This window comes from Eschrichtius robustus, chromosome 19 (assembly GCF_028021215.1).
Source record: "Eschrichtius robustus isolate mEscRob2 chromosome 19, mEscRob2.pri, whole genome shotgun sequence".
Lineage (NCBI taxonomy): Eukaryota > Metazoa > Chordata > Mammalia > Artiodactyla > Eschrichtiidae > Eschrichtius > Eschrichtius robustus.
The window spans coordinates 62,762,675-62,786,912 of record NC_090842.1 but is presented as its reverse complement, the minus strand read 5'-3'; the positions used below and the strand labels follow the sequence as shown (position 1 = coordinate 62,786,912).

At 38.0% G+C, this 24,238-nt stretch overlaps 1 protein-coding gene across 1 annotated transcript in view; it reads left to right on the top strand.

Moving 5' to 3' along the window:
* Window positions 1-8,268: 8,268 nt before the first annotated feature.
* The window catches only part of SLC6A16 (solute carrier family 6 member 16), a 44,153-nt gene continuing 28,183 nt past the window's right edge, over window positions 8,269-24,238 (top strand). The window contains exons 1-2 of the mRNA XM_068528246.1: window positions 8,269-8,315; window positions 23,950-24,025. Coding sequence (XP_068384347.1) covers window positions 24,021-24,025 — 5 coding nt within the window. The 5' untranslated portion in view covers window positions 8,269-8,315; window positions 23,950-24,020. The remainder of the gene's footprint in view (window positions 8,316-23,949; window positions 24,026-24,238) is intronic.

Here is a 24,238-nt window from a genome sequence, read left to right as displayed (position 1 = left end):
AGTGGTGTACGATAGTGGTTCAGTTTCATTCTTTTGCATGTGCTTATACAGTTTTCCCACTTATTGAAGAGACTGTCCTTTTCCCATTGTGTGTTCTTGGCACGCTTGTCAAAAATTAGTTTACTGTATATGCATGGGTGTATTTCTGGACTCTCTATTATGTTTCACTGGTCTATGTGCCTGTTTTTTATACCAGTACCATATTGCTTTGATCACTATAACTTTGTAATATAGTTTGAAATTAGGAAGTATGATGTCTCCAACCTTGTTCTTCTTTCTGAGGAGTGCTTTGGTTATTCAGGGTCTTTCACAGTTCCATACAAATTTTAGGATAGTTTTTTCCTATTTCTGTGAAAAATTGGAATTTTGATAGGGATTACATTGACTCTGTAGACTGCTTCGGGTACTCTGGGCATTTTCACGATATTAATTCTTTCAATCCAAGAACATGGGATATCTTTCTATTTATTTGTGTATTCCCCAATGTTTCTTTTCTCAATGTCTTATAGTTTTCAGTGTACAGGTCTTTCATCTCCTTGGTTAAATTTATTCCTAAGTGTTTTATTGTTTTTGATACAATTATAAATGGAATTGCTTTCTTAAGTTTTTTTAGATAGTTTGTTGTTAGAGTATAGAAATGCAGCTGACTTTTTTTTTGGCTGCATTTGGTCTTCGTTGCTGCGTGCAGGCTTTCTCTAGTTGTGGCGAGCGTGGGCTACTTTTCGTTGCAGTGCGTGGGCTTCTCACTGTGGTGGCTTCTCTTGTTGTGGAGCACAGGCCCTAGAGAGTGCAGGCTTCAGTAGTTGTGGCATACAGGCTCAGTAGTTGTGTCTCGTGGGCTCAAGAGTGCAGGCTCAGTAGTTGTGGTGCACGGGCTTAGTTGCTCCGTGGCATGTGGGATCTTCCTGGACCAGGGATCAAACCCGTGTCCCCTGCATTGGCAGGCGGATTCTTAACCACTGCGCCACCAGGGAAGTCCACAGCTGACTTTTGTATGTTGATTTTGTATCCTGCAACTTTACTGAATTCATTTGTTAGTCAGGTTTTTGGTGTGTCTTTAGGGTTTTCTACATAAGATCACATCGTCTGCAAACAGATAATTTTCTTCCTCTTTGATTTGGATAAGTTTTATTTCTTTTTCTTGCCTAATTGTTGTGGCTAGGACTTCCAGTACTATGTTGAATAGAAATGATGAGAGTGGACATTTTTGTATTGTTCCTGATCTTAGAGGAAAGGCTTTTAACTTTTCACCATTGAGTGTGATGTTAGCTGTGAGCTTGTCATATAGGGCCTTCATTATGTTGAGGTACATTCCTTCTATACCTAATTTGTTGAGAATTTTTATCATGAAAGGATGTTGAATTTTGTCAAGTGCTTTTCTGCATCTAACGAAATGATCATATGCTTTTTATCCTTCATTCTGTTAATGTGGCATATCACGTGTGTTGACTGCCATGTGTTGAACCATGCTTGCACCCCAGGGATACATCCCACTAAATCATGGTGTATGATCCTTGTGATGTGCTGTTGAATTCAATTTGATAGTATTTTAGTGAGGATTTTTGCATCTACGTTCATCAAGGACATTGGCCTATAATTTTCTTTTCTTGCAGTGTCCTTGTCTGGCTTTGATATCAGGGTAATGCTGGTCTCATAAAATGAGTTTGGAAGTGTTCCTTCCTCCTCAACTTTTGGGAAGAGTCTGAGAATGATTGGAATTGATTCTTCTTTAAATGTTTGGTAGAATTCACCCATAAAGTTATCTGGTCCTGGGCTTTTATTTGTTGGGAGATTTTTGATTATTGACCCAATCTCCTTGCTCATTATTGGTCTGTTCAGATTTACTTTATGGTTCAGTCTTGGTAAGTTGTATGTTTCTAGTAATTTATTCATTTTTTCTAAATTATCTAATTTGTTGGTGTATAATTGCTCATAGTAGTCTCTTATGATCCTTTGTATTTCTGTAGTATCATTTGTTATGTCTCCTCTTTCATTTATAATTTTATTAATTGAGCCGTTTATCTTTTTTCTTAGTCTCGCTAAAGGTTTTTCAATTTTTGCTCATCTTGTCAAAAAACCTAACTCTTAGTTTCATTCATCTATTTTGTTTCTTTCTAGTCTCTATTTCATTTATTTCTGGTCTAATCATTATTATTTCTTTCCTTCTGCTACCTGTGGGCTTATTTCTTCTTTTTCTAGTTCCTTGAGGTGTAAGTTTAGAACATAGATGCAACAATTCTCAACAAAATGTAAACAAACTGAATTCTCTCTTTTCATTCTTATTTTTTTCTCCTCTGACTGGATAATGTCAAAATATCTGTCTTCAAGTTCACAGATTCTTTATTCCTTGGTGAACCAACCCCTGGGTGATGTCCTCATTTCCTCTCTCCCTCTTTCCCATATGGCCCATCAGTCCCTAAGCCAATCCCTTCTTCCCCCTGATTCTCTACTCTGTCCCCTCCTCTCTGTCCTCGTGGCTCGGGCTGACTCAGGACTTTTGTTCTCCCACCTGGACCCAGACCTCAGGCCCTTCCCTGGCCTTATTCTCTCCCCTCCAGTCCATTCCCTACGTGGCTCCAAAAGAGACTTTTTGAAACTCATACCTAGGTTACACAGCCCTATGTTCAAATCTCAGTTAGGACACTGACTCACCACCCCTTCCCCTGAGCGCCCACTTCTAAACCACCATGAAGTCCTTTATGCTCCACTACTAAAATACATTTCGAATCCATCCACTTGTGTCGAACTCCATGGCTACCATCCTAATCCAGGCTCTTATTATTTTCCACACAAATAATTATAATTGCCTCTGAAATGATTGTTATGTGTTGAATGGTGACCCCCCCCCCCAAAAGATATGTCCATGGCCTGGAATGTGACCCTATTTGGAAAAGCTTTTTTTGCAGATGTAGTTAAGTTAAAGATATCAAAATGAGATCAACCTTGATTATTCAGGCCCTAAATCTAATGACAAGTGTCCTATATTATAAGAGACACATAGGAAGACACAGAGAGAGGAGGAGAATGCCAGGTGAAGAGAGAGGTAGAGATTGGAGTTATGTAGCCACAAGCCAAAAAACTCCTGGAGCTATCATAAGTTGGAAGAGGCAATTATCTGATTCTCCCCTAGAGCCTCCAGAGGGAGTGCAGCCTTGTCAACACCTTGACTTTGGATTTTTGGCCTCCAGAATAGTGTGAGAGTAAAATTCTGTTGTTTTAACCTACCAAGTTTGTGATAATTTGTTCTTGAGTCACAGGAAACTAATACACCAATCTCCCACTTTTCTACCCACTGTTCCCTTCCTCAGAGATGAGTACGTGAGTACCTGGAGATCCAAAGGAAGGTGGCAGAGGTTTGCTAGATGCTCACCAATTTGGTTTCTTCTTTCTTTGGCACACAGGAAGACTACATTTCCCAAGCCTCCTTGCAGTGAAGTTGAGGCCATGTGACTGGTCTTGGGCCAGTGGAGTGGGTGCAGAGTGATGTAGGGCACTTCTGGACCTGGCCGTAAAATGTCCTGTACAATTTTTACCTTGTCTCTCTTCATTCATTCATTGGCTGTCTGTAAGCTGAGAATTTATTGGAGGACTTAAGGATGGGAGAGCCAAGAGATAAAAGAGCTTAGGTCCCTGGTTTCTTCTTGGAAGAGAGCCTTTTGGACTTTATGTAAGTAAGAATTTATTGCATTAAGCTATATAATATTTTATTAGTATATAAAGTTTGTTTGTTAGTATTAGTAAATAGGGTTGTGTGTTAAAGCAACTAGCTTTAATAATCCTGACGGCTACAGGTAAAATACCTGTCACTGCATTTTAGCCAGCATCAAAATTCAGATCTGTGATAAACTCCAGTGCTTTCAAATTTTCTTTTAGTAGTTTTGAGTGCATAATGTTATTTTTTTACCTCTTTCTTATGGTGAAAGATGACACATATAATAATGTTCACAAAACACAATGTACAGCTCAATGAATTATCACAATGTTAATACCCATGTAACGAAGATCAACATCATCATCGACCCAGAAACCATTTTCTCCCTTGCAAATCACTATCCCATTCCTCTTGACTTATAATTGCTATATTTTGGTTTGGCCTGTTTTTCATGATATAAATGGAATCATACAGTATTTATTCTTTTGTGTTTAACTTAATTTTGTTCAACATTATATTTATGAGATTCATCAATGGAATAAGTAGCAATAGTTCTTATATCCTCACCACTTTCAAGTATTTTATTGTCTGAATATCCCACAATTTATTTATGCATTCAACTATTGATGGACATCTCGGTTGTCTCCAGTTTTTTGATTATTACAGATCACACCAGTACAAACATTAAAAAAAAAGGATGAAATTAGTTTTAATAATATATTTTATTTAACCCAACATATCCAAAATATTAACTTATAATCCTCTCTTCCAAGTCTTCCTTGAATCTACTCGAATAAGGCTTTCATTCTGACTCGTTCACCAAAACCACTTTTGTCAAAGTCACCAATGATACCCATGTGGTCAATTCTTGGTCCCCATCTTACTTGACTTCTCTACATCACTGGTTGTGGTCCCCACACAGGCAGCATCAGTGTCAGCTGGGAATCTGTTAACATATTGTAAGTCCTCATCCCAGACCTACTGTAGTAGTCCCCCCAAATATATGTCCTTGTCCGAACTGCTGGAGCCTGTGAATGTGACCCTATTTTTTTTAACCCTATTTGGAAAAAGGGTCTTTGAAGATGTAGTTAAGGATTTCAAAATGAGATTATCCTGGATTATCTTGAGTGGGCCCTAAATCTAACGACAAATGTTCTTAGAAGAGACATCCAGAGGAAAGGCACTCCTAGAGGAGAAGGAGAAGACAGAGGTGGAGATTGGAGTTATGCAGATACAAGCCAAAGAATGCCTTGAGCCACCGGAAGCTACCCTTAGCCCACACATCCTATTGTCCGCCCAGAAGCCAAAGGGATCCTCCTGTTAAAACATGAGTCACTTCTTGACTCAGAACCCTCTAATAGCTTCTTATCTCACTCAGGAAAAAACCCCAACTTCCTATCATGACCTCTAAGGGCCTCCATACAATACTCTGGCCCCTGCCACTTCTCTCATTCCACCTACTACCACCCTTCCCTCAGTCACTGGGATCCAGCCATATTGGCTCCCTTGCTGTTTCAAGAACCTGTCAAGTATACTTCTGCCTCCAGACTTTTGTCATTGCTGTTCTCTCTGCCTGGAATGCTCTTCCTCATGCTGTTCCTAGCTCCTTTCCTCATCTCCTTCAAGGCTCTGCCAAATGTCACTTCCTCAGAGAGGTCTTACTTGACTACTGTCTACAGCTCTCTGCCTTGTCCCCTCATAACATTCTGTTTTGCTTTCTTAACAGCACTCCCATTCTTGGAAATTCTTATTTGTTTACATGTTTCCTGCTTTTGCAACTAGAATGTAAAATCTTTTTCATATAGTATCCCTAGGGTCTAGGGCAGTGTGGGGCACATATCATTCAATAAATATTTACTGACTGGCATTTTTCCTGGTGTCTTGAGTTCACAGATTTTCCTGCCCCAGGGCTTTGCATAGCCTCAGGGACTGAGATGTTCATATTCCATTTTTCACCTAGTAAATCAACCTTCAAGTCTCAGTTTCAGTGTTACTTCCTCAGGGAACTCCTCTTGTAACAGAGAAGAACAAGCCTGACTCCATATTGGATCTATTCCCTTAGTTCTAACCCTTGTGCTCTGTTGCCTGTGCTTAGTCATGCTGGCTCTGCACCTTTGTAGAAGAATGTTGCCAAAGCCTGAAATACACATGATAGCCCATTCTCAAGGCTCTGACCTTTAAATGTATAATGCTCTTCCATTCATATAAAGATAAAAAATTGGAAAACAGAAAATAAGTTGTCTTGTTGGAGGCTTATAGGAACATTGCGACCAGACCTACAGGTCACATAGGTATAAAAGAAGCCTGTATAAAAGAAGCCTGAATTTTAACTCCAGTAAGATTGTTCTTTTGGACACTAGTCCAGCATCTTCTTGGTATGCTGGCTTTCCAAATAAAGTTGCTATTCCTTCCCCCAGCAAGGATTTATTGGCCTGTTGTGTGATGGGCAGTATGAGCTTGGGCTCAGAAACACTCTCTCCAAATTAGGTCTCTGTGTTAAGGACTGAATAATTTCCCCAGATTGTAATGTATTCTTACAGCACCTAGACATTTTCCTTTACATCTTTTTGTTCAGTCATAATGATCTACGCCTGGGGACCACAGGTGGTTCTCAAAATGTGGTTCTCAAAATGTGGCCTAGGGACCGCTGGCGGTTCCTGAGACACTTTCAGGGGTTCATGAGGTGAAAATTATTTTCATAATACTACTAAGATGTTATTTGCCTTTTCACTCTCACTTTCTCTTGAGTATACAGTGATGTTTTCCAGAAGCTACAGCAAATGAGCTATTTTGACAAACCCTATGCAGAAGCAGATATGAGAATCCAATTGTCTTCTAGTAAGCCAGGCATTAAAGAGACCTGCAAAAATGTAAAATACTCTTCTCACTAAATTATTTTTGGTGTGGAAATTAGTTACTAAAAATGTTGTTTGCACAATGAGTTTTTGATGATAATACATATTTCAGAAATTTCTCGGTTTTAATATTGATAGATATAACTCACATAAACACAATCCACATAAATACAACCCACATAAATTATTGGGGTCCTTCATTTTTAAGAGTATAAAAGCAGTCCTGAAACCAAGAACTTTGAGTAAATCTTTAGGTTTTTTATTCTTGTCTGCAAGCCCAGCAGATTTCGTAATTCTCTGAAGGCAAGGTCCCCGTCTGTCTTATTGGACACATACTTAAGGTTTGGCTAGTAGTATGGGGAGACTTAAATGTTACTGTCAAAGATCTGAAGGCAAAAAGAAACGAATGGGAAGACCAATCCTCCCACCTCATCCTCACCTCCACATTACTCGGGGGACTGGAAGCGAAGCCCATGCTCCAGACGACGGACTCGGCTTAGAGCCTGGACTGAGCAGTGCGGGAGGATGGAAAGGGAAGGAGGTTGGGCACGTGGTCTAAACTGCACGAGAGGAAAGGAAGGAAGGAGGGACGCATGCGCATGTGTGCACGTGTGCGCGCATGTAGGGAGGGAGGTGGGGGTTGGAGAGGGCGGAGCCGCGGATTCGTTCCCTCTGTCAGAGGTGAGCGAGGGGAGTGGCGGCGCATGCGCAGAGGAACGCGGGAAAGTCGGTGCCTGAGGTAGAGCGAGGAGCGTCGCACGGTAAGGCCTGAGGCCTGAAGGGGCCTGAGGTGGTCGCTAGGCTCCTCAGTTGAGACTTCTACACCCTTATTTTCGGCTGACTGACCAGACTGAGGAGTCCAGGCCTCGAGGGTGAGGGTGAATTGGCCCCCGCAGGATCCCTGAAACGTTCATAAATCTGGGGTGTGTGAGGTTGGGTGTCACCCCCTGGGGTCACTGGACTTCGCCAAGGGATAACAGGCCACCTGACGGAACCTCCCAGACCCCGGGCTCTGTGGAGCTGAGAGGTCAAACGGCCCGAGAGGGCCCTCCTTTTTTCTCCCCTAGGACCTGGGAAATTGGCGTCAGCCACTTCGCTCACCAAATCTGACTTTGAGCCAATCCCAAGGCCTGACCTTCACGGGAAGCGGCCGTCGGTCCCTGCCCAATTGGGGAAGCCCGCTGGTTCAGGCTCCCAGGCGGCAGAGACCGGGTCTAGCCGCCTCACACGCCTGTTACGGACGAAGTTATTGCCTGCTCCTTGAGGAAGCTGGACACCAGCTCCCTCCTTTCATTTTTGGGGTTTATAGTTCCAGGGGAGGAGGTAAAGGGAGAGGAACGGGCATTTCCGGGAGGCCCGAGCGCTCTCCGGAAGGCATGGGCCTAGGAGAGCAGTTGCTGGGAAGGGTGGTGTAGAGCCTTACACGTTGGGCCACCATCAGGGCCTCTCCAGGCTGCGAGGAAGGGTTTACCAGGGAACCAAGGGGCTTTCTAGGTGTCACAGTGGCCGGTTTGCAGAATCTGTTTGCTGAAACTTAGTTCTCTCAGTAAGTCAAATTTACCGATTTACCAGAAAACTTGTAAATTCTGGTAAATGTACCAATTTACCAGAATACACTTGCTGAATGTGTTCAAGAAAGGTGGATATATTTTTCATGGGTACAGTTTTCCTTTGTTTAGTGGAACTCGGTGTCAGGGTCAGTGTTAACATGCATTATGGGAATCAGAAGTACTCCTTGTAATTTTGAGTTATGGTTCATTTCAGCTGCTGGCAAACCGTCTAGTAATAGTGAAGATCTGTGATCTTAGGTAAGCTGCCGACTCTTCTTTTTTAAATTTAATTTAATTTAATTATTATTTTTTTATACAGCAGGTTCTTATTTGTTATCTATTTTGTACATATTAGTGTATATATGTCAACCCCAATCTCCCAGTTCATCCCACCAGCTTCCTCTTCTTGGTTAACTTTTGAACAAATTGAAGTAAGATTATTGTTTTTCTGTTTATTCTGAAACCCAAAGGAAAGAATTCACTATGGACACGCTTTGGAGTTTCTCTTACTTGCTTTTGTGTTGATAACCTGAGGCTCTCTGTTTCTTTTTCATATCCTTAGCTTTTGTGACAGCATTTCCTTCTGGCATTTCTCCTAATTCTCTGGCCATTTCTTCTTCTTTTCTTTATATTTTATTTTTAATGTTCTAAATCATGAAATATGCATCCACAAAAGGGCATAGAATGTATAAACAGAGTTTTAAATGAATAATTATAAAGCTTACATCTGTGTAACTACCAGCCAGATCAAGAAGTAGAATATTACCATGACTCTGAAAGATCTTCTGTCATTATCATTTCACAATCAAGTACCCCTTCTTCCCTTTTAGAGGTAACTTCAAGTCTGACTTTTGTGGTGATCATTTCCTTGACTTTCTTTATACTTTTGCCATGTATATGTGTATCCCTAAATTACTAGTTTAATTTTGCCTCTGTTTTGAACTTAGAAATATGGACTCATTCTGTCTAGAATATTTTATGCTATGCTTCTTTTGCTCAGCATTGTGAAATTTATATTGTTGAGTGTAGCTGTAGTTCCTTTATTTTCTTCACATATGCATAGTATTCTTTTGTTTGAATAGTCTATGATTTATGCATTTTACTGTTGATGGGCGTTGGTGTTTTTCAACTTTATGACAATTATGAGTAATGTTGCTGAGAACATTCTTGTGAGAAGTAGAAGAATGTAGTTGGTTAAGAGCTGCTTCTGAAACCAGACTGTGTTAAATCCTGACTACCACTCATTGGAGGTGTAACGATGAGAAAGTTGTGTAACTTCTTTGTGTTTCAATTTTTTTCATTTTTGTAAAATGGAGGTAATAATAGTACCTACCTCCTAAGGTAATTGTGAAGAGTAATGTAATTTAAAAATGTAAAGCATTTAGAACAGTGCCTGACACAAAGCAAGCACAATGTGTTAGTTATTATTATTACTGTATTCTGTTGCACAAGTGAAAGAGTTTCTCTAGGGAATATATTGGGAGTTGTTGGGCCATAGGGTATGTGTATATTTGATTTTACTACTAATACTAGGTTGTTCTCCAAAGCAGTTATGACAATATACAGTAACGTTAATTGAGGATGAGACTCCCTGGTTGCTCTACATCTCATCAACACCTGGTATTATTAGACTTTTCCATTTTTTCCCAGTCTGGTTGGTGTGCAGTTGTATTTCATTGTAATTCTAATTGCCTTTCACTGATTATTAATGACATATTTGTAATAGTTATTGGGATAATTTAATTAAATGAATTATTTAATGATTATTTAAATATTATAAAATATTTATGAAGTGCCTGTCAAGCCTCTTGCCCATTTTCCTATTGGGTTGTCCGTATTTTTCTTCCTAATTCGTAGGTGTTCTTTATATCTTTTGAATGTCAGTCATTTGTTGTTATGTAGGTTGCAGGTATCTTCTCCCATTCTACAGTTTTTCTTTCTATTCTCCTTTTGGGGTCTTTTCAAAAAAGGAAGTTTTTAATTTTAATGTAGTAAAATGTATCACATTGAAATTTTATGGTCATTGCTTATTGTGTCTTTTATGAGAAATCTTTTCCTATACCAAGGTGTTGTGTTTCAAGGGGCACCATTCACATCAGCAGTAATTTTGTTCCCTGGAGTAGTATAAGACAGTGATTCTCCATTCTTTTATATTTTCTAGAATTTTATAGTATTGTTTTTCACATTTACTTCTTTTGTCCATCTGAGATTGATTTTTGCAGTTATTTGAGGTAGGGGTCAGTTTCTTTTTTTTTGCTGTATGGATACCCAATTGTCCCAGCACCATTTACTGAGAAGTTCACCCCCTACTTACAGGTCTGCTAAGGCATATCTATCATGTATCAGACTTAATATAACGATAAGTCAAATTTTAGGCTCTCTATTCTGTTCCATTAGCCTATTTGTTTGTCCCTGTCTCAATTCACACTGCCTTACTACAAATTTATAATAAGGCTTAATACTTGTTAGAGCATGTCTTCTCACTTTGTTTTTATTAAGGAGTATCTTAGCTATTTTTGGGCTTTTGAGTTTTCAGATAAATTTTGGTATCAAGGTTGAGCTAGTCTTATAAGTTGGGGAGTGTTCCTCTTTCTGTTTTCTAGGAGAGCATTTCTTTCTTAAAGGTTGGTAGAATTTGCCATTAATGACATCTAGTATTAGAAAGGTTTGTATATATGTGTGTGTAAGTGTGTGCACGAACACATATGTGTGTTTGATTTTCAGTTACAGTTTCAAGTTATTTAATGATTATAGGACTTCCTGGGTTCTTTATTTTTCCTGGGTAGTTCTTTGGTTAATTTTTACAAGGTATTTGAGTATTTCACCTATTTTTTGAAATTACTGGTGCAATAATGTTAATATTCTTTATTTAATATCTGCAGCATCTATAGTAATGTCCCCTTTTTTTAATTCCTAGTACTGGTTATTTGTACTTTTCCTCCTTTTTCTTTTATTTTTTTAAAATTAATTAATTAATTAATTTTTGGCTGCGTTGGGAATTCCTTGCTGCCTGCAGGCTTTCTCTAGTTGCAGTGAGCGGGGGCTACTCTTTGTTGCGGTGCATGGGCTTCTCATTGCAGTGGCTTCTCTTGTTGCGGAGCACGAGCTCTAGGTGCGCAGGCTCAGTATTTGTGGCACATGGGCTTAGTTGCTGCACGGCGTGTGGGATCTTCCCGGACCAGGGCTCAAACCCATGTCCCCTGCATTGGCAGGCGGATTCTTAACCACTGAGCCACCAGGGAAGTCCTCCTTTTTCTTGATCAAGCTTATTAGAAGATTGTCAACTTTATTAGTTCTTTCAAAGAACTTTTGGGCTTTGTTGATGATTTTATTGTTTGTTTTCTATTTCATTAAGCTTTGGCTATTATGAATAAAACTGCTATGACTGTTCTTGTAAAAGTCTTTTTGTGGCATATGTTTTTATTTTTCTTAGGTAAATCCATAGGAGGGGAATTACTGGGTCTAGCAGTTTAATAAGAAACTAAGATTTAAATAAATCTTTTTTTTTTTTTAAGTTATACAATTTTTATTTATTTATTTATTTATTTATGGCTGTGTTGGGTCTTCGTTTCTGTGCGAGGGCTTTCTCTAGTTGGGGCAAGCGGGGGCCACTCTTCATCGCGGTGCGCGGGCCTTTCATTATTGCGGCCTCTCTTGTTGCGGAGCACAGGCTCCAGACGCGCAGGCTCAGTAATTGTGGCTCACGGGCCCAGTTGCTCCGCGGCATGTGGGATCCTCCCAGACCAGGGCTCGAACCCGTGTCCCCTGCACCGGCAGGCAGACTTTCAACCACTGCACGACCAGGGAAGCCCCAGAAACTAAGATTTAAAAAGCCCATTTTCATAAGAAACTGCTAGACCTTTTTCAGAATGGTTGTACCATTTACACTCCTGGCAACAGTGTATGAAAGTTCCAGGTGCTCCACATCTTTGCCAGCATTTGGTGTTAATCTTCTTAATTTTATCAATTTTGGTAGGTAAACAGACCAGTATTTTTTTAAAATCATTATATTGTTCTCTTTCTTATAGTTATAAAGTTGTACACTCTGTATTTATTTAGTGATCACCTTAGAACTTAAAAAATGCACACTTAATTTATTGAAGTTACAGTATGTCTCCCCTTCTCCCAGAAGATGCAAAGAACTTAAAATATTCGAATTCTATTTACTTTCTTCTCAACTTGTATTTTATTAGTCTGATGGTTTTTATTTTTACTTTTTAACCTCCCAGGACATTATTATTTTGTTTCATATAGTTATTTTTTTCATTCGTATTTTCTTGCATATTTACTACATATGTATTTTTTGTTTCTCTTGGTTCTCAAATCACCCATCTGGGATTACTTTCCTTCTGCTTGAAAGACGTTTTAGAATTTCCATTAATGAAGATGTGTTCGTGACTGATTGTCAAAACGTTTTTGTCTGTTTGTAAACTATTTTTATTTTACCCTCATTTAAAAATATTTTATTAGGATTTAAGGTACTAGATTAGCAGGCTTTTTTTCTTCCAATATGTTGATCATATCCTACCATTGTCTTGTGGCTTCCATTTTTGATATTGAGAAGTCACCCTTATGTCTCTCCTTTGCAATAGTCTGTATTCTTCTTATAAGTGTTTTGAAGTGTTTTATATAAAATAATATGTCTGTATACAGAGTTCCTTTGGTCTCCAGTGGACTTCGTTGGGCTTTTTGAATCTGAGATTGGTTTATTTCACCAGTTCTGGAAAATTGTCTTAATCTTTTCAGACATTGTTTCTGCACCATTTTCTGTTCTTACCTTCTGAAAAGAACAATTAAATATCTGTTAGACTTTCAAAAATTTCTTTGATTTCTGTGTTTACTAACCTCCTTTTGTATTTTCCATGTCATTATCTCTTTGTGCTATGTTCTTGGCTATTTTTCTGACCTAAGTATTTCGGTTCACAAATACTATCTTCAGCAGAATCGAATCCACTGTTAAATTCATTCAGTAAACTTTTAATTTCAATTATTGTGTCCTACATTTCTTTTTAAATCTGTGAAATCACTTTTCATAGAGTCCTGTTCCCTTCAGATATTTTCAGACTTTTCCTTTATTTCTTGAAAAATAGAAACCAGTTATTTTATTGACTTTGTCTAATGATTCCTTTATTTGATGTCTTTCTTCATTTGATTCTGCCATCTGTTGTTTCTGTCAGTTCTCACTAGTGCCCTTTTTCCCTTATGTGCTATGATTCTCCCTGTTCTTGACAAGTTGTTTGTAGGAATAATTTAAGGCCTTAAAATTAAGGTGTCTTACTCCAGGAAAGATTTCAGTTTATTTCTGCAAAGTATCTGGGGGGACACCATTAGTCTTGTACCAATTATACTTAATTTGTGGGGTTTAATAGTATATTACTGTGATTTTAATGTGCATTTCTCTGATAACTAATGATGTTGAGGACCTTTTTTCAGATGTATTAATATATTGGCCATTTGTATGTCTTTGTGAAGTGTCTTTTTAAATCCTTTACCCATTTTTAATTGTATATCTTTTTAAAATTGAGGTATAGTTGATGTATTACATAAGTTACAGATATACAACATAGTGATTCACAAGTTTTAAAGGTTATACTCCATTTATAGTTATTATAAAATATTGGCTATATTCCATCTGTTGTACAGTATATCCTTGTAGCTTATTTATTGTATACATAATTAGTTTGTACCTATTATTCCCATACCCCTGTTGTATATCTTTTAATTAAGCTGTAGGAGTTCTTTATAGTCCCTAAATACAAGTCTTTGTCAACTGTATATCTCAGGATCATTTTCTCCTAGTCTCTGACTTGCCTATTGATTTTCTTAAGTCTTTTGATGAGCAGAGGTTTTTAATTTGGTGAAATCTAAATGATTAATTTTTAAAGATTATTGCATTTTATGTTCTATGTTTGAAATTTTTGCCTACCCCTAAGTCACAAAGGTATTCTCTTTTGTTTTCTTTTAAATGCTTTATAGTTTTAGATTTTACATTTAGATCAATGATTCATATCAAATTAATATTTGTATATGGTGTGAAATGGAATTCGAGTTTCATTTTTTTCCTCATATGGATATTCAGTTATTCCAGAAAGGACTTTTCTTTCCCGGTTGGTTGTCTTTGTATTCTATTTCAAGAATCAAAAAACGATATGCTGGGACTTCCCTGGTGGTCCAGTGGTTAAGACTCTGTGCTTCCAATGCAGGGGGTGCAGGTTCCACCCCTCGTCAGGGAAGTAAGATCCCATATACTGTGCATCATGGTCCAAAAAAAAGGACCATATGGTTTATTTCTGAATTACATTGCTACTTTTTTTTTTTTTTTTGGCCACGTGTTGCGGCATGTGGGATCTTAGTTCCCCAACCAGGGATCGAACCAGTGCCCCCCTGCACTGGGAGCACAGAGTCTTAACCACTGGACCACCAGGGAAGTCTCCTACCTTGCTACTTTTATATGTTAAATCGACCTTGCATTTCTGGGGCAAACTCCATGTGATCATTAGTTATTACTCTTTTATATATTGCAGGATTTGCTTTGTAACTTTTGTTGAGGATTTTTGTCTTCATCTATGTTCATGAAGATATTGGTCTTAAATGGTCTCTTTTACTAATATGATTATCAGGTTTTGGCATTAGGGTAATGGTAGCCTTATAAAATGGATTGGGAAGTGTTTCCTCCTTTTCTGTTTTCGAAGTACTTGTTCTTGGTGTGTTTTTTTTTTTTTTTTCAGTATTCTATATAATTCACTATTTGAAACCATCTGGGCGTGGAATTTTCTTTGTGGGAAGGGTTTTGATAAGGAATTCAATGTATTTAACAGACATAGGACTATACAGATTTCCCATGTCATTTGATATCAATTTTGTTAAGTTGTATTTTTAAGGAATTCCCCCATTTCATCTAAGTTGTTAAGTTTGTTGGCATAAAATTCTTATATTTTCTTATTATCCTTTTAATGTCTATAGGGTATGTAGTAATAATCCTCTTTCATTCCTGATATTGGTGATGCGCATATCTCTTTTTGTCCTATTGTTGATCATTTCAAACAACCAGTTTTGGCTTTCTTACTTTCATCTAGTGTCTGTTTTCTATTTCATTGATTTTTGATTTTATATTTATATTTTCCTTTTTTCCATTTTAGATTTACTTCTTTTCTTGAAACCTTCTTGTAAGACATTGATTTTAAACCTCTTTTCTAATTTCAGCGTGTAAAGCTATAAAATTCTCTCTAAGCATTGCTTTTGCTGCATTCCACAAATTTTGGTATTTTATAGTTTTATTATCCTTCAGTTTAAAATGTTTGGTAGTTCTTTGTGATTTATTCTTTGACCTACGGATTGTTTAGTAATACATTCTTTAATTTCCAAGTATTTGGAATTTTCCTTAAATATGTTGTTACTGATTTTAAATTTACTAACGTTGTAGTCAGAGAACATACTCTGTGATTTCAATCCTTGTAAATTTATTGATACTTGTTTTATGGCTTAGCACTGGTAAAGTGTATGTATTCTGCAGTTCTGAGGTTCTATAAATATCATTTAGGTCAAAGCTGCTGATAGCATTTTTGGATCTTCCTTATCTTTACTGATATTTTGGTCTTATTTTTTTCTGTCAGTTACTGAAAGGGTGTTAACTTCTACCATGATTTTGGAATTAATTTATTTTTTCTTTGACTTTTGTAAACTTTTGCTTCATATATTTTGGGACTTGTTATGTTTGTACACATTTGTAAACGTTGTCTTCATGATGAATTGACCTTTATTATTAGTAAATGTCCTTCTTTATATCTCATAATACTGTTTATCTCAAAGACAATTTTATGTTATTCTAATAAGGCCACTATAGCATTTTTATGCTTAATTTGCATGATATATCTTTTTCTAGTAATTGACTTTCATCTATGTCTTTGAACTTACAGCACATCTCTTCAGAAGCATCTAATTGGTCTTGCTTTTTTATTTATCCTGACAATTTTTGCCTTTTAATTGGAATGCTTAAACTAAAAACCTTTACTGTAATTGATATGGTTGGATTTTGGTCTCCCATTTTATTATTATTTTTCTTTTTGTTCATTTTGGGGTTCTGTTTCTCCTTTCTATCTTCTTTTAGATAGTTTGAATAATTTTTAGTATTCATTTTAATTTGTCTATTGTCTTGATAACTATAGCTCTTTGTAACATTTATTTACAGTTTTCTAGGGATTACAATTCATATTCTTTTTATAGTCTACTTAGAGTTAATATTTTATCAATTCACATAAAATGTAGAAATCTTGCAACTATATAGGTCCAGTATTTGCATCCCCCCCACCACTTCCAATGTGTTTTACATCTACCATGCAGTATAAAACCTACAACTTATAATTTTTTTGTTTGTTTTTAATTAATTTTTATTAGTGTGTAGTTGATTTACAATGTTGTGTTAGTTTCTGCTGTACAGCAAAGTGAATCAGTTATACGTATACATATATCCACTCTTTTTTAGATTCTTTTCCCATATAGGTCATTACAGAGTATTGAGTAGAGTTCCCTGTGCTATACAGTGGGTTCTTATTAGTTATCTATTTTATATATAGTAGTGTGTATATGTGAATCCCAAGCTCCCAATTTATCCCTCCCCCCCCCTTTCCTCCTTGGGAAACCATAAGTTTATTTTCTACCTCTGTGACTCTATTTCTGTTTTGTAAGTAAGTTTATTTGTACCATTTTTTTTTAGATTCCACATATAAGCGATATCATATGATATTTGTCTTTCTCTGACTTACTTCACTCAGTATGACAATCTCTGGGTCCATCCATGTTGTTGTAAATGGCATTATTTCATTCTTTTTTATGGCTGATACAACTTATAATTTTTGTTTTAAAAATCCATGTGTATTTTAAAGAAAATAAGAGGAAAATATAGTTTTTATATTTCCCACATATATACCACTTCCAGCATTCTTTATTTGTTCCTGAAGATCTGAGTTTCCCTCATTGTTACCCTCATTCTCAGAACTTCCTTCATCATCTTTGTTGTGTGGGTCTGCTGTGATGAATTCTCTTAGTTTCTCTTTATTTGAATATTTTTTTTTAAGGATATTTTTGTTGATTATAGAATTCTGATTGACAGTCTTTTTTTCCCCCTTTCTATGCTTTGAAGATGTTATCCATTCCCTTCTGGCCTCCATAATTTCTGATGAGAAGTACACAGCATTTAGTATTCTTCCCTTGTATATAATATGTTCTTTTTCTCTGGCTGCTTTCAAGGTTTTTCTCTTTATCTTTGATTTCCAGCAGATTGATTGTGCTCATGTTAGACATGTTTTTCTTTGTATTTATCCTGTGTGGCATTCTTTGAGCTTCTTTAGATAGAAGCCTATCTCTTTCACCAACTTTGGGAAGCTTTCTGCCATTATTTCTTCAAATATATTTTTCTGACTTATTTTCATTCTTTCCTGTCCTTTAAGGCTTATCCATTGTTAGACCTTTTGATTGGCCTCCCAGATCCCTAAGACTTTGTGACTTCCATCTTTTTCCCCCTTTTTCTTTCAGAAGTTGGATGATTTCTATGAGGGCATCTTCAAGTTTACTGACTCTTTGCTCTGTTATATCTGTTACATTATTTAGACTATCCAGTGAATTTTAATGCAGTTCTGCCTGACAATTTTATTTTATTTTAAAAAAATTTTATTGAAGTATAGTTGATTTACAATGTTGTGTTAGTTTCAGGTATACAGCAAAGTGATCCTGTTATACATATATTTATTCCTTTTCATATTCTTTTTCATTATGGTTTATCACAGGGTATTGAATATAGTTCCCTGTGCTATACAAGACATCTTGTATATAATAGTTTGCATCTGCTATTTATCCATCTTGTATATAATAGTTTGCATCTGCTAATCCCAAACTCTCAGTCCTTCCCTCCTCCACCCCCCTCCTCCTTGGCAACCACAAGTCTGTTCTCTATGTCTGTTTATGTGTTTCTGTATCATAGATATGTTCATTTGTGTCGTATTTTAGATTCCACATATAAATGATATCATATGGTATTTGCCTTTCTCTTTCTGACTTACTTCACTTAGTATGATAATCTCTAGGGCCATCCATGTTGCTGCAAATGGCATTATTTCATTCTTTTTTATGGCTGAGTAATATTCCATTGTGTATATATATCACATTTTCTTTATCCATTTATCTGTCGATGGACATTTAGGTTGCTTCCATGTCTTGGCTATTGCAAGTAGTGCTGCTATGAACATAGGGGTGCATATATCTCTTTGAATTATAGTTTTGTCTGGATATATGCCCAGGAGTGGGATTGCTGGATCATATGGCTACTCTATTTTTAGTTTTTAGAGGAACCTCCATACGGTTTTCCATAGTGGCTGCACCAATTTACATTCCCACCAACAGTGTAGGAGGGTTCCCTTTTCTCTACACCCTCTCCAGCATTTGTTATTTGTAGACCTTTTAATTAATTTATTTATTTATTTATTTATTTTTGGCTGCGTTGGGTCTTCGTTGCTGCATGCAGGCTTTCTCTAGTTGTGGTGAGCAGGGGCTACTCTTCGTTGTGGTGCACGGACTCTAGGCGCACGGGCTTCAGTAGTTGTGGCACAGGGGCTCAGTAGTTGTGGCTCATGGGCTCTAGAGCGCAGGCTCAGTAGTTGTGGCGCATGGGCTTAGTTGCTCTGCGGCATGTGGGACCAGGGTTCGAACCCATGTCTCCTGCATTGGCAGGCGGATTGTAGACATTTTAATGATGGCCATTCTGACTGGTGTGAGGTGGTACCTCATTGTAGTTTTGATTTGCATTTCTCTAATAATTTGTGATGTTGAGCATCTTTTCAGGGGCCTGTTGGTGCATTAATTGATTTTTCAATGTTGCATTCATTCAGCCTTGCATACTTGGGATAAGTCCCATATAGTCATGGTGTATATAATTCTTTTTATACATTGTTGGATTGTATTTGCTAATATTTTGTTGAGGATTTTTTTTTTTTTTTGGCCGCGTTGTGTGGCGTGTGGGATCTTAGTTTCCTGACCAGGGATTGAACCTGCGCCCCCTGCATTGGAAGCGTGGAGTCTTAACCACTGGACTGCCAGGTTAGTCTGAGGATTTTTGCATCTATGTTTATGAGAGATACTGGTCAGTAGTTTTCTTTTCCTGTGATATCTTTGTCTGGTTTTGGTATCTGAGTAATGCTGGTGTCATAGAATTATTTCCTCTGTGTCTGTCCTCTGAGAGATTGTAGAAAACTGGTATAATTTCCTCCCTAAATATTTGATAGAATTCATTAGTGAACCCCTCTGAGCCTTGTGCTTTCTCTGTTTTGGAAGGTTATTAATTATTTATTCAATTTCTTTAATAGAGGCAGGCCTATTTAAATTGTCTTTTTTGTGTTTTGGAAGGATTGTGTTTTGGAAGATTGTGTCTTTCAAGAAATAGTTCCATTTCATCTAGGTTATCAAATTTATGGGCATAGAATTGTTCCTAGTATCCCTTTATTATCCTTTTAATGTCCATTGGATTTGTGGTTATGTCTTCTTTCATTTCTGATATTAGTAATTTGTGTCCTCTTTCTTTCTTTCTTAGTTACCCTGGGTAAAAGCTTATCAGTTTTATTGATCTTTTCAAAGAACCAGCTTTTGATTTTGTTGATTTTCACTATTGATTTCTGTCTTCAATTTTTCTTTTTTTTTTTTTTTAATAAATTTATTTATTTATTTTTGGCTGCGTTGGGTCTTCATTGCTGTGTGCGGGCTTTCTCTAGTTGCGGTGAGAGGGGGCTACTCTTCGTTGTGGTGTGCGGGCTTCTCATTGCGGTGGCTTCTTTTGTTACGGAGCACAGGCTCTAGGCGCGTGGGCTTCAGTAGTTGTGGCGCACAAGCTTAGTTGCTCTGCAGCATGTGGGATCTACCTGGACCAGGACTTGAACCCGTGTCCCCTGCATTGACAGGAGGATTCTTAACCACTGCGCCACCAGGGAAGTCTCCTGTCTTTAATTTCTGCTCTGATTCTTATTATTTCTTATCTTCTGTTTACTTGGTATTTAACTTTTAAATTCTTCTTTTAGTTTCCTAAGGTGGAAACTTTGATTATTGGTTTTATATCTTTCTTCTTTTTTAATATATGCACTCAATGCTATAAATTTCCCCCTAAGCACTGCTTTTGCTGCATGGTCCCACAAATTTTCGTAAGTTGTATTTTATTTAGTTCAAAGTATTTTAAATTTCTCTTAGGATTTCTTCTTTGACCCATGTGTTATTTAGAAATTTATTGTTTACTCCACATATTTGGGGATTTTTCCAGTTATCTTTCTGTTATTGAGTTCTAGTTTAATTTGATTGTGGACTGAAAGCAGACATTGTATGACTTCTTGTCTTTGAAATTTGTTAAGGTGTTTTATGGCCCAGAGTGTGGTCTGTTGTGGTGAATGAGCTTGAGAAAAATGTGTATTCTGTTGTTACTAGATGAACTAATCTGCAGACGCCAACTATATCCTGTTGATTGGTGGTGGTGTTGAGTTCGACTATATCCTTACTGATTTTCTGTCTGCTGATTTTCAGTCTTTGTTCTCTTTGCTTTTCAGTTTTGGAGGTTTCTATCTGAGATATTCTCAAGCTCAGAGATTATTTTCTTAGCCATGTTCAGTCTACTAATAAACCCATCAAAGATATTCTTCATTTCTGTTACAGGATTTTTTTTTTTAATCTCTGTCAGTTCTTTTTGGTTCTTTCTTAGGATTTCCATCTTTCTGCTTACATTGCCCATCTGTTCTTGCATGCTGTCTACTTAATCCATGAGAGTCCTTAGCATATTAATCATAGTTTTTTTGTTTGTTTTTGGCTGCGTTGGGTCTTTGTTGCTGTGCACTGGCTTTCTCTAGTTGTGGCTAGCAGGGGCTACTCTTTGTTGTGGTGCGCAGGCTTCTCATTGTGGTGGCTTCTCTTGTTGCAGAGCACGGGCTCTAGGCACGTGGACTTCAGTAGTTGCAGCGCTTGGGCTCAGTAGTTGCGGCGTGTGGGCTCTAGGGCGCACAGGCTTCAGTAGTTGTGGCGCGTGGGCTCAGTAGTTGTGGCTCGCAGGCTCTAGAGTGCAGGCTTAGTAGTTGTGGTCAGGCTGAGTTGCTCCACGGCATGTGGGATCTTCTCGGACCAGGGATCAAACCCATGTCCCCTTCATTGGCAGGCGGATTCTTAACCACTGTGCCACCAGGGAAGTCCAGTCATAGTTGTTTTAAATCCCTGGTCTGATGATTTCAACATCCCATCCGTGTCTGGTTCTGATACTTGCTGTCTCTTCAAATTGTGTTTTTTTTGCCTTTTGGTATGCCTTTTAATTTTTTTCTTGATAGGCTGAATATGATATAATGGGTAAAAGGAACTGCTGTAAATAGGCCTTTAGTAATGTGATGGTAAGGTGTAGGGTGAGGGGAAATGTTCTGTAATCCTGTGACTAGATCTCAGTCTTTTAGTGAGCCTGTGTTTCTGGACTGTGAACTTTACAAGTGTTTCTCAGGGTTTTTTTCCCCTCTCCTTTTAGGTGGGGCAGGATGACTAGAGTGGGCTGGAGTTGGATATTTCCTTGCCCTAGGTGGGTTAGACTCTGATATTACCCCAACAGAGTAGGCTCTGGTTAACTAGTTTTTCCTGAGGGCAGGCCTTGTTAAGAACAGAGTGCTCTGGAGCAGTTCAAAATGTTTCTTTTTTTCCCTCCCCCTGCTGGAAGCACAAGGGAATTTATCTCTGATATTCTGTAAGAACCTGGTCGGGCTCCTGGATGTTAAACTCACAAAAATGTGCCCCTCACCAAATGACTGTGGCCCTTGGAGTTTTAAACTCTCAGAGTTGTCCACACTGAACCTCTAGCAATTCGTCAATTACAGTCAGGTTTTCCTATCCTGGTACAGGTTCTATGGTGATTTTTGCTCATGAGTCTCTGCTCCAGTCATTATTCAGTGAATCTTTGTATTTGCTTGTTTCTTCAATATTGAGGGCAGTGATTTGCCCTGTGTCCTCACTTCCCTTAGGGATCCAAGAAGAGTTGTTTTTTTTTTTTTCAGTCTGTGCAGGTTTTTACTTGTTAGGATGGAGCGGCAAGGCCTGCCTTACATGGGAATCAGAAACTGGAAGTCCAACCCAGATGTTTTTCAAGTTCCAGTATTAACTTCTTATTTTGACATCATTTGAGAGTTACAGTTGTAATTTTGGACTTAAAATTCTTCTGTCTTTTCTTGTCTCCCTGACTTTGACATTTTTAGTGAATACAGGCCAGTTACTTTATAGAATTTCCCTCAATTTCGGTTGGTGATATTTCCTTATGATTAGATTCTGGTTATACATTTTTGGTAGGAATACCACTGAAATGATGTTGTGTTCTTCTCAGTGCCTCATATCAGGAAGCAAATGGTATCAATTGACTTTCATTACTTGGTTAAGGTAGTATTTAACACTGTAAAGGTACTATTTTCTATTTTTGGGGGGGAGAATATCTTGTGGGGAGATACATTAATACAAGTACTTATTTGCCCCTATCAGACTTTCTTTCTTTTTTTAAAAATTTATTTATTTATTTTTGGCTGCGTTGGGTGTTTGTTGCTGTGCGCGGGCTTTCTCTAGTTGCAGCGAGTGGTGGCTACTCTTCTTTGCAGTGCGTGGGCTTCTCATTGTGGTGGCTTCTCGTTGCGGAGCATGGGCTCTAGGCGCATGGGCTTCAGTAGTGGTGGCACGCGGGTTCAGTAGTTGTGGCTCGCTGGCTCTAGAGCGCAGGCTCAGTAGTTGTGGTGCATGGGCTTAGTTGCTCCGCGGCATGTGGGATCTTCCTGGACCAGGGATCAAACCCGTGTCCTTGCATTGGCAAGCAGATTCTTAACCACTGCGCCACCAGGGAAGTACCCAGACTTTCTTGTGTGAGCAACAATTAATGATTCTTGCTTGAGTCAATTATTACTCTCATTGCAAATGATAATTTTCTGATTTCATCATTCCCATACATTTATTAGTTTGCATTTTACTGTAAGGAAGAGATTTTCCGTTTCCTTATTTGTATCACTGTGGATTCATAGATTCTTATTTTATTCTGTGGGTTCTCGTCTGTTAGTATTATTATTTATTTTGATGCTCCAGTTGTCCCAGATTTGGCTGATGGGAGCTCCTTCAATCTGACTTCTGTGTCCAGTATCATTTTATTTTTAATTTCTACTTATTTAAATATTTATTTATTTGGCTGTGCTGGGTCTTAGTTGCAGCACGTAGGATCTTTGTTGTGGCATGCAGGATCTTTAGTTGTGGCATACAGGGTCTCTTAGTCGCGGCATGTGGGACCTAGTTCCCTGACCAGGGATCGAACCCGAGCCCCCTGCATTGGGAGTGCCGAGCCTTAGCCACTGGACCACCAGGGAAGTCCCAATTTTTACTTATTGATGCATACTTTTCTGGATTATTAAAGTAACACTTTTTTTTAGACAGTTTACTAAACTAATTTAAAATCAGAGAGAAGGCTATAAAAATACCTATAATCCTCTTGTCTTCTATATCTTAATGTATTTTATTTCAGCCTTTTCTTTCATTGCATTTTTTAATTCTTTTTTTAATTGCATTTTTAAATGTAGTAGAGGTAGAACTAAACATAGAAATTTATATCTGAGTTTTGTTTTTTTAACCTGTCATTGAAATGTAAGCATTTCTTGAGCTACTAAGAACTCTTTGGAAACAGTGTGTCTCACAGTTGATTTATCCTTGTGACCCACATGTGCCTGTGCTGCCTTGGCATGCACCTGCTGCCTCTGCTGCTCCTTCCCCCTCTGAAAGAAAACTCCAGTTCCCTCTCTCTTCCCCTCTTCCACATCCTGTTTTTTTTTTTTTTTCCTTTTCTTGTTCATCATGATCCTTGCCCATTCCCTTGTAGAGCATTTGAGGAGCCAACAAAAGGTCAGAGTGGTGGAAGCACAGACAACAGAGAGGAGACTGGCCCCAGATATGAGGTAGAGCACCGTCCACTTGCTGGGGGTAGAGCAGTGGGGCGGGGGGGCACGGTTAGATAATAACTAGTTAACAATCAATAGGTAATTTCATCAGGAGGTGAGAAATGCTATGAAGAAAAATAAAAGTGGGTGGGATGGAAAGAATTGTGGGTAGGTAGCTGCTATTCTAGATAGGTTGGTAGGGAAGGCATCTCTGGTGAGGTGATATTTGAA